Source organism: Chaetura pelagica, unplaced genomic scaffold (genome assembly GCF_000747805.2).
Source record: "Chaetura pelagica isolate M959 unplaced genomic scaffold, ChaPel_1.0 scaffold305, whole genome shotgun sequence".
In the NCBI taxonomy this organism is placed as follows: domain Eukaryota; kingdom Metazoa; phylum Chordata; class Aves; order Apodiformes; family Apodidae; genus Chaetura; species Chaetura pelagica.
The window spans coordinates 998,588-1,011,776 of NW_009953512.1; the positions used below are offsets into that span (position 1 = coordinate 998,588).

Below are 13,189 nucleotides of genomic sequence, written 5' to 3' on the forward strand. Positions count from 1 at the left end.
CTGACTCCGTCCAAGTCACAGAGGCTACAGACACTGACTTGGGTTACTGCTCTGCTAATTGAAGTCCTGCTCTACCCAGAGTTAACTGCATGCAGCTAGTAAAACGTCTGATTCTTTTCCTTTTTCCAGAGGTGTTTTAAAAAACACATTATAAAAGTTCGCATCACGCCACAGAAACACGCCCAGAAAGACTGAGGTGATTTCTCGGCCGAGTCTTTTTTCCTTAAGTTGAAACATACACCTTGGGTAGCCTTTCACAGACACTTATTTAAGAGGAAAGTATGTTCTATATGAAATATGAACTTTCCACGTTCACCTTGGAAACCAGGCTCAGGTTCTCATCTTGCCTCCAGGAAAAAGAGCAAGGAATGGTAAAGAGATGGTTCCTTTAATCCTTGAGAGAGCAGAAAAAAGATTAAGGAAAGAGTAACTAACGGAATTCTATAGAAGACTTCAAGCACTTCATGATATTTAGATGCAATTATCTTCCTCCTAGGAAGAAATTCCTGGCTGTGAGGGTGGTGAGAGCCTGGCTCAGGTTGCCCAGGGAAGCTGTGGCTGCCCCATCCCTGGCAGTGTTGAAGGACAGGTTGGATGGGGCTTGGAGCAGCCTGGGCTGGTGGGAGGTGTCCCTGCCCATGCAGAGGGGCTGGAACTGGATGATCTTTAAGCTCCCTTCCAACCCAAACCAGTCTGGAATTCTATGATTCTATGTTTCAGAGCTCAAAAAACAAATGTCTTATTTACAGGATCCACACTGTAAACAAGCAAGTTAGATCAACCACAGTTCAGAGACCAGTTCTTACCCTGTCACATCCTTGGGTCTTCCAGAGGTGACTTCAAGGTCTCTGAACCCTCCCTTTCTCATATTCCACACCACCTCCTAGCACAGCCAGCAAAACACACTCCCTTGGGTGCTGAGGGACTGTGACCAACCCTACCTGCCAAAAGGCTTCCCATCCCTCATGCCATCTCAAATCCATGCAGGTACCTGCACAAGAGCTACCTCAACCCAAAGATGCTTCCACCAGAATGGAAAGTTACTCAAATTAATGTCCTGACAGTACTGAGAGCTCTGAATTCCTTTCAGACAGTTTTCTTGACATCACCTTGATGATTTACTGAGCCACAGGGCTGCACTAATAAAATAAAAATATAGAGTTGCGTTGCAGAAAAAAAAGAGTTTGCAGGACAGGAGGTGGCTGTGAATGTATCACATTGAGCATTCACTCCAGCAACGGAAAGGGAAGCAGGGATTTACTTTCCCATCAGGGCAAAGTACTAATGCAAAGCAATAAATCATTAATGCCAAAGAGAGACAGACTTGTCTCGTGGATAGATGAAGGGCAGATAGATCAGCATTTCTTTATGACAAGTAAAAAGCTTCTGCAGCCTCAGATGAGGAAACCTCACACTTTCACATCTCAAGATTAAACTTTATAATGAAATAAGGAAAAAAGAAAAAAAAAAACCCACAACCAAACAAGCCAGCATCAGCTTTGACTTTAAAGAAGTCAGGAATTTTCTAGGCAGTTACCCACATAGAAAAAGTGAACATTTCTTCAGCTGGGGTGGCAAGAGGGAGGAAGAGAAGAAACCAGCCTTGTTCCTCTAACTGGATGGTACCTTTATTTTTTTCCTATAGCTAAAAATGAGCTGACTCATAGTCAATAGAACAGGGTCTTCCATCGTCCCCTGGTATTATCTTTAGGCATGAGACAAAAAAATTCCTCTAACCTCTCAGTTTTTACCTTTTTCAAGAATACTTTGCTTGGTTGCAGGAATTCACCCACTGGTCTATTCCCTGGAGACAGACTCACATCAGAAAAAGAAAAGTTTTCTCAAAACCCCAACAAAGAAACCTTTTCCTAAAACACCTCAAAGAAAGCTCTTCTTCCAAATGTTCTTTTCAGTGTTTAAGGCAACCACCCCAAATTTCTTTGGAAAAGGATTTCCCACACTAGATTTCCCAGAGAGCTGCACTTTGTAAGGAGAGGTTTGCAGCTCACCCTCACCCCAAAGAAGAAGAAAAAGATCCCCAGAGAAGAAGAAAAAGATCCCCAGAGAAGAAGAAAAAGATCCCCAGAGAAGAAGAAAAAGATCCCCAGAGAAGAAGAAAAAGATCCCCAAGGAAGAAGAAAAAGATCCCCAGAGAAGAAGAAAAAGATCCCCAGAGAAGAAGAAAAAGATCCCCAGAGAAGAAGAAAAAGATCCCCAGAGAAGAAGAAAAAGATCCCCAGAGAAGAAGAAAAAGATCCCCAGAGAAGAAGAAAAAGATCCCCAGAGAAGAAGAAAAAGATCCCCAGAGAAGAAGAAAAAGATCCCCAGAGAAGAAGAAAAAGATCCCCAGAGAAGAAGAAAAAGATCCCCAGAGAAGAAGAAAAAGATCCCCAGAGAAGAAGAAAAAGATCCCCAGAGAAGAAGAAAAAGATCCCCAGAGAAGAAGAAAAAGATCCCCAGAGAAGAAGAAAAAGATCCCCAGAGAAGAAGAAAAAGATCCCCAGAGAAGAAGAAAAAGATCCCCAGAGAAGAAGAAAAAGATCCCCAGAGAAGAAGAAAAAGATCCCCAGAGAAGAAGAAAAAGATCCCCAGAGAAGAAGAAAAAGATCCCCAGAGAAGAAGAAAAAGATCCCCAGAGAAGAAGAAAAAGATCCCCAGAGAAGAAGAAAAAGATCCCCAGAGAAGAAGAAAAAGATCCCCAGAGAAGAAGAAAAAGATCCCCAGAGAAGAAGAAAAAGATCCCCAGAGAAGAAGAAAAAGATCCCCAGAGAAGAAGAAAAAGATCCCCAGAGAAGAAGAAAAAGATCCCCAGAGAAGAAGAAAAAGATCCCCAGAGAAGAAGAAAAAGATCCCCAGAGAAGAAGAAAAAGATCCCCAGAGAAGAAGAAAAAGATCCCCAGAGAAGAAGAAAAAGATCCCCAGAGAAGAAGAAAAAGATCCCCAGAGAAGAAGAAAAAGATCCCCAGAGAAGAAGAAAAAGATCCCCAGAGAAGAAGAAAAAGATCCCCAGAGAAGAAGAAAAAGATCCCCAGAGAAGAAGAAAAAGATCCCCAGAGAAGAAGAAAAAGATCCCCAGAGAAGAAGAAAAAGATCCCCAGAGAAGAAGAAAAAGATCCCCAGAGAAGAAGAAAAAGATCCCCAGAGAAGAAGAAAAAGATCCCCAGAGAAGAAGAAAAAGATCCCCAGAGAAGAAGAAAAAGATCCCCAGAGAAGAAGAAAAAGATCCCCAGAGAAGAAGAAAAAGATCCCCAGAGAAGAAGAAAAAGATCCCCAGAGAAGAAGAAAAAGATCCCCAGAGAAGAAGAAAAAGATCCCCAGAGAAGAAGAAAAAGATCCCCAGAGAAGAAGAAAAAGATCCCCAGAGAAGAAGAAAAAGATCCCCAGAGAAGAAGAAAAAGATCCCCAGAGAAGAAGAAAAAGATCCCCAGAGAAGAAGAAAAAGATCCCCAGAGAAGAAGAAAAAGATCCCCAGAGAAGAAGAAAAAGATCCCCAGAGAAGAAGAAAAAGATCCCCAGAGAAGAAGAAAAAGATCCCCAGAGAAGAAGAAAAAGATCCCCAGAGAAGAAGAAAAAGATCCCCAGAGAAGAAGAAAAAGATCCCCAGAGAAGAAGAAAAAGATCCCCAGAGAAGAAGAAAAAGATCCCCAGAGAAGAAGAAAAAGATCCCCAGAGAAGAAGAAAAAGATCCCCAGAGAAGAAGAAAAAGATCCCCAGAGAAGAAGAAAAAGATCCCCAGAGAAGAAGAAAAAGATCCCCAGAGAAGAAGAAAAAGATCCCCAGAGAAGAAGAAAAAGATCCCCAGAGAAGAAGAAAAAGATCCCCAGAGAAGAAGAAAAAGATCCCCAGAGAAGAAGAAAAAGATCCCCAGAGAAGAAGAAAAAGATCCCCAGAGAAGAAGAAAAAGATCCCCAGAGAAGAAGAAAAAGATCCCCAGAGAAGAAGAAAAAGATCCCCAGAGAAGAAGAAAAAGATCCCCAGAGAAGAAGAAAAAGATCCCCAGAGAAGAAGAAAAAAGAAGAAAAAGATCCCCAAAGAAGAAGAAAAAGATCCCCAAAGAAGAAGAAAAAGATCCCCAAAGAAGAAGAAAAAGATCCCCAAAGAAGAAGAAAAAGATCCCCAAAGAAGAAGAAAAAGATCCCCAAAGAAGAAGAAAAAGATCCCCAAAGAAGAAGAAAAAGATCCCCAAAGAAGAAGAAAAAGATCCCCAAAGAAGAAGAAAAAGATCCCCAAAGAAGAAGAAAAAGATCCCCAAAGAAGAAGAAAAAGATCCCCAAAGAAGAAGAAAAAGATCCCCAAAGAAGAAGAAAAAGATCCCCAAAGAAGAAGAAAAAGATCCCCAAAGAAGAAGAAAAAGATCCCAAAGAAGAAGAAAAAGATCCCAAAGAAGAAGAAAATAGAAGTTTCATTAGACCAGATGAAGTTTTTACAACTGTAATGCAATTTATCTGTTCTATAACCACAAGCTTAAAAAGCACTGGCATTAATAGGATGGCTGAAGGTAACAATGCACAAACCCATGTGACACAGCAGCAGCCCACCCAGCAGGTGACCCAACAACTCACCCCTGCTGCTGCATACCCCTCCCTAGGCTGTTTGAGGACCTAAATCACAACTGGACTGAAAATTAACTCAGAAGCTGAAAAGATGAAGATTGTCCATGCTCATGGCAGGGGGGTTAGAATGAGATGGTCTTTAAGGTCTCTTCCAACTCAAACCAGTCTGGGATTCTATGATTAAGTAATTAGGCTGTGCACATTACCCAGCCCAAACTTCTCCATGTCCTTCAGCCATTTAGTAGTGTCAGTCTGCCTTCAGCCTGGAGAAGAGAAGCTCCAGAGAGACCTTAGAGCACCTTCCAGTGCCTGAAGGGGCTCCAGGAAAGCTGGGGAGGGGCTTGGGACAAGGGCAGGCAGTGAGAGGACAATAAGGGATGGATTAAAAATTGAAAATGGGAGATTTTAATTGGACATTAGGAGGAAATTCTTCAGTGTGAGGGTGGTGAGACCCTGGCCCAGGTTGCTCAGGGAAGCTGTGGCTGCCCCATCCCTGGCAGTGTTGAAGGGCAGGTTGGATGGGGCTTGGAGCAGCCTGGGCTGGTGGGAGGTGTCCCTGCCCATGCAGGGGGGTTGGGACTGGATGATCTTTAAGCTCCCTTCCAACCAAACCATTCTGTGATTTTATGGTCTTGGCTGTGCAATGATTGGTTATGCAAAAATGCTACTCCTGGTACTCCGGTAAAAATCTCCAACAAATACAAAACAAGGGTAAAAAGACACAATCAAAAACTTCTGCAACAACGTGGAGAAATAAAAGTGACTGTGCAAGTGCCCTGTCCCCTCACCAGTCCTGAGGGCCATGGAAGGCTGATATGAAGCCACCTTCCAAGCAACCATTGGGAGTTGCCAGACACCAGGCAGGATTTCTGTCTCTCGGTCGCAGCTCTTGAGCTGCCCAGCCTGGAGTCAGCCATCACCTCCTGCCAGCCAAAAGCGGGAGTAAAACAACCTTTCACTTATTTCAAAAGAACCTTGAGGGATGCTGCAACCCAATGCGCGAAGAGGAAGTTGGCTGCTCTCCTAATTGGGAGAGGAATTTTCTACTCCAGCAAGCTAAATGGGAAACAGAATGAAAACCAAGAGCCCTGGAGCTTATGAGGTGCTACTGTGGGAAGTGATCAATAAATTCTCCTCGAGGGTAACAGCAAAGGCCCAATTTAAAGCACGTTTTGCTGACCAGGGCTCCTGCCTGGTTGGAGAGAGCAAATTGGGCTCCTTTGAGAGAGAGGTGCTGGAACTTTTCAGTGGAGCTAAGTGAACCTACACACCACACATCAACAGGTTGGGTCTAGAAAATGGCAGAGAACACCAGGAATGGTAGCTGTACTTCAGGAAGGCCAAGTAGGTCACCAACATAAGCACTGCTTTCTGCAGGGAAAGAAAAGACAAGGGTCTTCATTGGTAAGGAGGGACTACCCGAGCTGAGGAAGTGATGCAAGGTCTGTGAGCACAATATGGGAACTTTGTACTGAAATCTGAAAAAAATTGGGAAGAACCTAAGCAAAGAAGAGGTTCAGTGGGTGGGTGAAAGCCAGAAGAAAGAGAGCAATAGGGACTCATCCCCAACCCCTGTGCAACAGCAGGCTCCTTCAGGAGGAAGGGCCAAACACCATCCATTCATCCCAGGACTTTAGGAGTCCCAACACAAGATGGTCAGCTTAATGTCCAATTAGATACAGAATATCATGCTCCTGAGAAGACTGCCTTGTGAGTATTTGGGAAAAGTACTTATCTATGAGGCAATGGTCAACCTGTCCTGATCCTCTTTACAGGAATATTTTGGTACTGATGTTTACCTGACCAGGGGAAAACAGGGATCTAAGGGATATGAGGGCTCTACAGGGCAGCATCCTCTGTTCACCACAAGCTGTGAAAGACTTTGGTAAACAAGTTATGTGTGTCTGTATTAAGAACAGATCTTTAAGCAGGAGAAGAAACATGGGGGGGACATTATATCTGGTCCATGACTAAAACCATTCCCATGCCCCAAGCCAGCCCTTCACAGCATGACCAATGAAGCAACTGCCCACATTTTGCTTCTGCCACAAAGACACCCTGTTTTCCCACAATCGTGAAGCCACCATATCTGGGACCAATATGGTTACTCAATAGCAGCATAAAACTCTTTTCACCCTTCCTTCCCTCCAGAAAAGGTGGCAACTGCCATTCAAAATGACCAGTCCTACCAATTAAAGGATCCTTTATGTCCTTGTCTTAAGATCAACTCTCCAGCTCCACCACAAAGCCACAGAAAACAAGTGACTCTAGATGGACAGACATGGACAAGCTGTGTCTCACGTACTAACTTTGTAGGTCTTCTGGAATGAGTTACCAAAGATAAAACAATCTTTCCATCTTCTGATTTAAAAGGGACTTCTGGGTTATGTCTGTCTTAAAAAGCAATATAAATTTGTATTTATCCCTAGAGGCTCTTAGTACCAAAGGGTTCCTATTGGGCTCTAACAATGCTACTGCCCTTCTGCATGAAACAATGACAACTTCTAGTGCTCTTGATGGATGCTTATCCTCTACAGAAGTCAAAAGCAAAACTGTGGAATGGACACCAAGCATCACAATGTCCTTACAAAATTGTTTAGACTCCTCAGCAAAACATGATTAAGAACTCAGCAGCAAGTAATGAAGATGTTGTTGAAAGAGTTACCCATCTCAACATAAAAGCCATCTCAGGTTCCTCCCAAACCCTTTTAGCAAAATGAATCTCTACTCTTCTGTGTGTGTTTTGGCAGAGATATCATTCCTGGTTTTGTCAAGATTGCCCACTGCAAAGGCTCCAGAGGAAAAACAATAAAAGGAAAGGGAAAGAAGTGAAGGCACTTCAGAGCCTAAGAAGTCACCAAACCATTGCTCATGTAAATTTCAGAAAACCATTCATCTTCTGAATGGACCCACCAAGAAAGGCATTTCAGTGGCTCTGACACAAGAGCCATCCTTGTGGGAGGTCTAGTGAAAATTCTCAGTGCCAAGGACTTACAAAGCTGGGAAGAAGATAACACTGCTTAGCAGGGTCACCCAAGGAAAGCCAATTACCTTTTTAACAGGGAGGACAAGGGCAAAATTCCTTCCACCATTTATAGCCAGAGGCAGCTTAGCCTGTGTAAAGCAATGGGTACAGGTGCTACTCCAACACTTAAGATCCCCTACCAAGCTCAGGAGGTAGAAAGAGCCCAGGAAAACCCCAGAGATTCCTACCAGCAAGACAGGGCATGTACAGGTATGGGAAGTTACACGTAGCATATTTGAAACAACTCAAAAAACCTCCTATCACAAAGGGTGCCTGGTCCTCAGCAGAAAATCATTATGTGGGACCCTCACCCATTCACAGGCTTAAGAAGTTATTTATTGACAACTACAGACACTAAGATGATTAATGCCATCCTTCTGAGGAGACCTACACGTGAATTGAAATATGTTGCACCCATAAGAAACCCACTTTGATGTTCATGTCCCTCAAGAAACATGAAAACCCAATAACATCAAGTAGAGATGTCCCACCCTTACCTGCACATGGTGCACCTGCCACGTGCTACAGCTGAAGGTGCCAGGGGCCCATCAAAACCAGACATTTTCTATCACTTTCAAACAACCCCCACAACAGAAATGACTTGGGAAGAGACAAAAGGCAAAATCATTCTGTGGATTCATCCCATCAGCACTGATGGGTCATTCACAAAAGGCTTCAAGCAACATGGAAACTACTTCAGCAAATTCACTTTTCCCTTTCCTTGCCTTTGGAGGCAAGAAGCAAGAGAGCACTTTTCCATGGTGAAATGTCAACGAAACTCCAACGCTGGGCATCTGCTCCACAAATTCCCACAAATGTGGGCTTGGGCACACTCTGCTCTGCTGAGCCAAAACCCAGCAGCACTGTTTGCTTGGTTGCACAGTATTATTTGAACCATGTGAGACACGTGTGTGACACGAGCTTGGCACCCAGGAGCAAAACCACTCGTACCCAGCAGCTGTGCCAAGGGTTTTGGTGTTCATAGATAAGAAAAATTAATAAATCCACAAGCTCAGCTGCTATCTTTGACAGCCCCCCATCAAGCATGTCCTCCAACTTCTACATCCCATGCACCCGGCAAAAGGTGGACATCCAGAGGGACCTTGACAGGCTGGAGAGGTGGGCCAGTGCCAACCTCATGAAGTTCAAGACCACCAAGTGCAAGGTCCTGCAGCTGGGTCAGTGCAACCCCAGGCACAAATCCAAGCTTGGGGGAGAATGGTTGGAGAACAGTCCTGAGGAGATGGACGTGGGGGTGGTAATTGATGAGAAGCTCACCAGTGTGTGCTGGAGCCCAGAGAGCAATTGTGTCCTGGGCTGCAGCAACAAAAGTGTGGCCAGCAGGGCCAGGGAGGGAATTCTGCCCCTCTGCTCTGGTGAGACCCCACCTGGAGTGCTGTGTCCAGCTCTGGTGTCCTCAGCACAAAAAAGACATAGACCTGTTGGAGAGGGTCCAGAGAAGGGCCACCAAGATCAGAGGCCTGGAGCAGCTCTGCTCTGGAGACAGGCTGAGAGAGTTGGGGCTGTTCAGCCTGGAGAAGAGAAGGCTCCAGGGAGACCTTAGAGCACCTTCCAGTGCCTGAAGGGGCTCCAGGAAAGCTGGGGAGGGGCTTTTCATCAGAGAAGACAGTGACAGGACAAGGGGTGATGGTTTTAAACTGAGAGAGGGGAGACTTAGGTTAAATATTAATTCACTCCAAGGGTGGTGAGGAACTGGGGTGGGTTGCCCAGGGAGGTTGTTGATGCCCCATCCCTGGAGATTTTTAAGGCCAGGTTGGACAAGGTTTTGTGCAACCTGATCTAGTGGTTCCCTGCTCATGGCAGGGGGGCTGGAACTTGATGATCTTTAAGGTCCCTTCCAACCTTAATGACTCTATGATTCTATGATCTAGAAGTCCAATCTGCCTGTCCCAGTGGTTCCCTCAGCTAAACCAGGGTTTCCAGCTCAGCCCCTGAGCTGAGCAGATGCAGCAATGACCGGTGGAGAAGGGAAAAACATAAAAAAATGAGTAAACTCCACATTTCCTCCTCTCACCCCATTTTTCTTTGCAGCAGAGAGAGGTTCCCCATCACCATGGCTTTCTCCCAGCACCCAGTTCTTTCTGGAAAGACATATCTTCATCAGACACTTGGCAGAGCCAAAATATCTTGTAATACTCTTCAATCTCCATCTCACAATAAAAGATGTTAACCATAAATATTTAACAAAGACAACTTGTTTTGTATAAAGCAGATATGACAACTTTTGATGCTAAAGTTGGATTTGTCCTTCTTTAGCTGTGGGGGTTTTTTTTGTGTCATTGTATTTAATACATCTTGTACAAGGTACCAAGAAAACAATAAAACTTTAAATGAGGTCTGAAAAAACCAAAGCCTAAAATCCCAAATTCCTGTGCCTCACAGCTAGTTTGCAGAGTTTTCAACATCTCCCTCTATATGAACACAGTTCTCAGTTGATATAAAACAAATGTATAAACAGGCTGGAAGAGTCTTTGAGCAGAGTTGGTAACAAAGAAGTTCCCACGATAAGCAAATGGCAGAAATCATCGGGTGCTGCTACAGAAAGTTTCCTACATTCAAACCTCCAGTAGGTTTTAATTATTCTGTAATAAAGAGCAATATACACAGGCATTTTTTTCTGATTTACTAGGTCACTCCTTTAAATGACAAACCAAGCTGTGTTTTTAAGAAAAACACTTTTTAAAAAAAAAAAAAGGAAAATAATTAAAAATAGAAACAGCACTGCAGCAAACATTTGGAAAATTTTCGGGGTCGATTGTTTATTGGGACTCCAACTGATTTTAATGAAAAATATGGTTATAATTTAAAAAAAAAAAACAAAAAAAACCCAGCACTTTTATGTTTTGCATAAGGAAAGTCCCTACAATGCAACCTCCAGGGCACTTTTTAAATAAAAAAAGAAAAAGAAAAAATGAAAAAAAAAAAGAAAGAAAGAAAATTTCCAATGGTCGCAGGGCTCTCTGGCCAAGAACCCTCCTCCAAAACCAAAAGATGTGGGTTGCAAACTATTTCAAGTATCCACAACAAGTGAAACTGGATGTAGAAAAGTATGTTCTCAACATTTACTTCTGTTTATGGTGAAACTGGAACCAGATGACCCCTAACAACATATTGTGTGAACGGGTAATTAACCAGCTGCAGATGGAGCCCAACTGCTGATCATTTACATTTGCAACAGTGATCACTTCCATCCAGCTCAAGGAAAAGGTCAGCTGGGGGGTAATTTGGGACAGTCCCTCCCATCAGAGCCTCCAAATCCATCCCCAACACTGCCAGCTTGATCCAGCCAAAGAGTCATCTGCAGTGCACAGCTCTGAAGAAATGCTGGCCCAGTGCAGGACATCTCATCAGCCCCCAGTGCTGGACACCTCAGCAGGGCTGTGGTGGTGGAAGGGAGGTTAAGGCCCTTGTCCCATGGGTGGCTGTTGCATGTTGGTTCTCCTGGATGTTTTCCCTGCCTCACCTCCATGTCCAAGCCCTCTCTTGCTCTCTCCACCACAAATGTTCTCCTGTGAAGGTAACAGGAAAGATCTCCAAGTGCCCCAATACTGGACTTGGGCCAGCCTGCAGTTATCTTGCCGTGACATTCCACAGTAACTTGGGCTTTCCTCCACTTTTCCAGTTCATTCATACAAAATTTCCACCTTCCTACCAGGTAGTGCCTCCTCCATCAACTTTGCAGAATACACACAAGGCAATGCTGTTTCTTCTGTCTCACCTGGAAACTCACTAACTCCACTCTGACATGGACAACAGCACTTCCAAAGCTGGTGTGAAGGCAGCATTTCTCTTTCTACATCACTCCTGAGCTAACGTGGCACTAACCTTTGGGATATTAATGCACCACCTGCAAAGCTCAGCAGGAGCTGAGGTCCCTCAGACATCAAAGGGCTGGAGATGAAGTCTCTTCAGTACAGAATCACAAAATCACCAAGGCTGGAAAAGACCTTTAAGATCAAGTCCAGCCTATGACCCAACACCACCACATCTCCAGACCATGGCACTAAGTGCCACATCCAGTCTTTGCTTGAACACCTCCAGGGATGGTGCCTCCACCACTTCCCTGGGAAGTCCATCCCAATGTCTAATCACCTTCTCTGTGAGGAAGGACTTCCTAATACTCAACTAAAGCTCCCCTGGAGCAGCTTCAGGCCAGGTCCTCTTGTCTTGTTGCTAGTTGCCTGGAAAAAGAGCCCAACCCCACCCGTCTGCAATCTCCCTTCAGGTAGTTGTAGAGAGTGAGAAGGTCCCTCCTGAGTCTCCTCTTCTCCAGGCTAAACAACCCCAGCTCCCTCAGCCTCTCCCTGTAAGACTTTCCCTCTAGCCTCTTCACCAGCCTCGTTGCTCTCCTCTGAACCTGCTCCAGCACCTCAAGATCCTTCTTGAAGTCAGGGGCCCAGAACTTTGCTAAAATGCCAATAAACCCCCAAATCATCATCCCCAGTGCTAGTGCCCATTCAGAAAGAGTTTTTAACCAGCAGCCATGTTATATCCCACATTTTTCCTTCCTGAAAGTCACCATGACTTGATCACAACTCTAAATGCACTCAAAAATCATCCCAATTAGGAATAAACCAGCACTACCAAGAACAGATATACACACACAGCTATACATACATGCACACACAGAGTCCTAAAGAGGGGCGAGTTCCATCAAGCTGAAAACAATTACGAGCCAAGTCACTTGGGAAAAAGAAACGTAATCAGAAAAACATGAAGACTAATTGAAAATTGTTTAAGAACATTTTAACTAGATGCTCCAAAAGCCACAATCCCACAACTGAAAGAGGCAGCCACGCTAGTTAAAAGGCAACCTGGCTCAGACGGAAGTAAAGGAGGCTATAAAAAAAAAAAAAAAGGCTAAAAAAGGGAACATGACAAATGGAATAAAGAGAAAAGCTCAAGCTGACAAATAAAAATCTGGTGTTAGGATGTGTAGATAGCTTCTTTGGGAAGCAAGAGGGTACATGAAGAAATCAATGGCTGGTTAAATGATGAGTGAGTTCTTTTTTTAAGCATATTAAGGGTAAAACAGCCCAATGGATTGTTCCTCCAGCAAAAGGAAGGGATTTTTATTTTTTTTCCCTGTGGAAATGTAGAACTGAAAAACAAAAAGTTGTTCAATGGCATCTCACTCTGCACTGCAAAGGGGGTGATTGTATCACAGACATGCAAAACACTTGTCCCTTTGCAGGACCCTGCAATGAAGGGTCAGGCAGGACAGCGAGGCACTTCTAGTCCAGTAGATCATAGAATCACAGAATGGTTTGGGTTGGAAGGCACCTGAAAGCCCATCTAGTGCCACCGGCCCAGGTTGCTCCAAGCCCCATCCAACCTGCCCTTCAACACTGCCAGGGATGGGGCAGCCACAGCTTCTCTGGGCAACCTGGGCCAGGGTCTCACCAGCCTCACAGCCCAGAATTTCTTTTTAAGATCTAAATCTCCCCTCTTTCAGCTTGAAAGCATTCCCTCTTGTCCTGTCACTGCCTGCCCTTGTCTCAAGTCCCTCCCAAGCTTTTCTGGAGCCCCTTCAGGCACTGGAAGGTGCTCTAAGATCTCCCTGGAGCCTTCTCTTCTCCAGGCTGAACAA

The 13,189-nt window shown here is 44.4% G+C and overlaps 1 protein-coding gene across 1 annotated transcript in view; it reads right to left on the reverse strand.

The window, feature by feature from the left end:
• The window catches only part of EXOC6B (exocyst complex component 6B), a 273,905-nt gene that overhangs the window by 189,692 nt on the left and 71,024 nt on the right, over window positions 1-13,189 (reverse strand). The window contains exon 8 of the mRNA XM_009999464.1: window positions 1,855-1,877. Coding sequence (XP_009997766.1) covers window positions 1,855-1,877 — 23 coding nt within the window. The remainder of the gene's footprint in view (window positions 1-1,854; window positions 1,878-13,189) is intronic.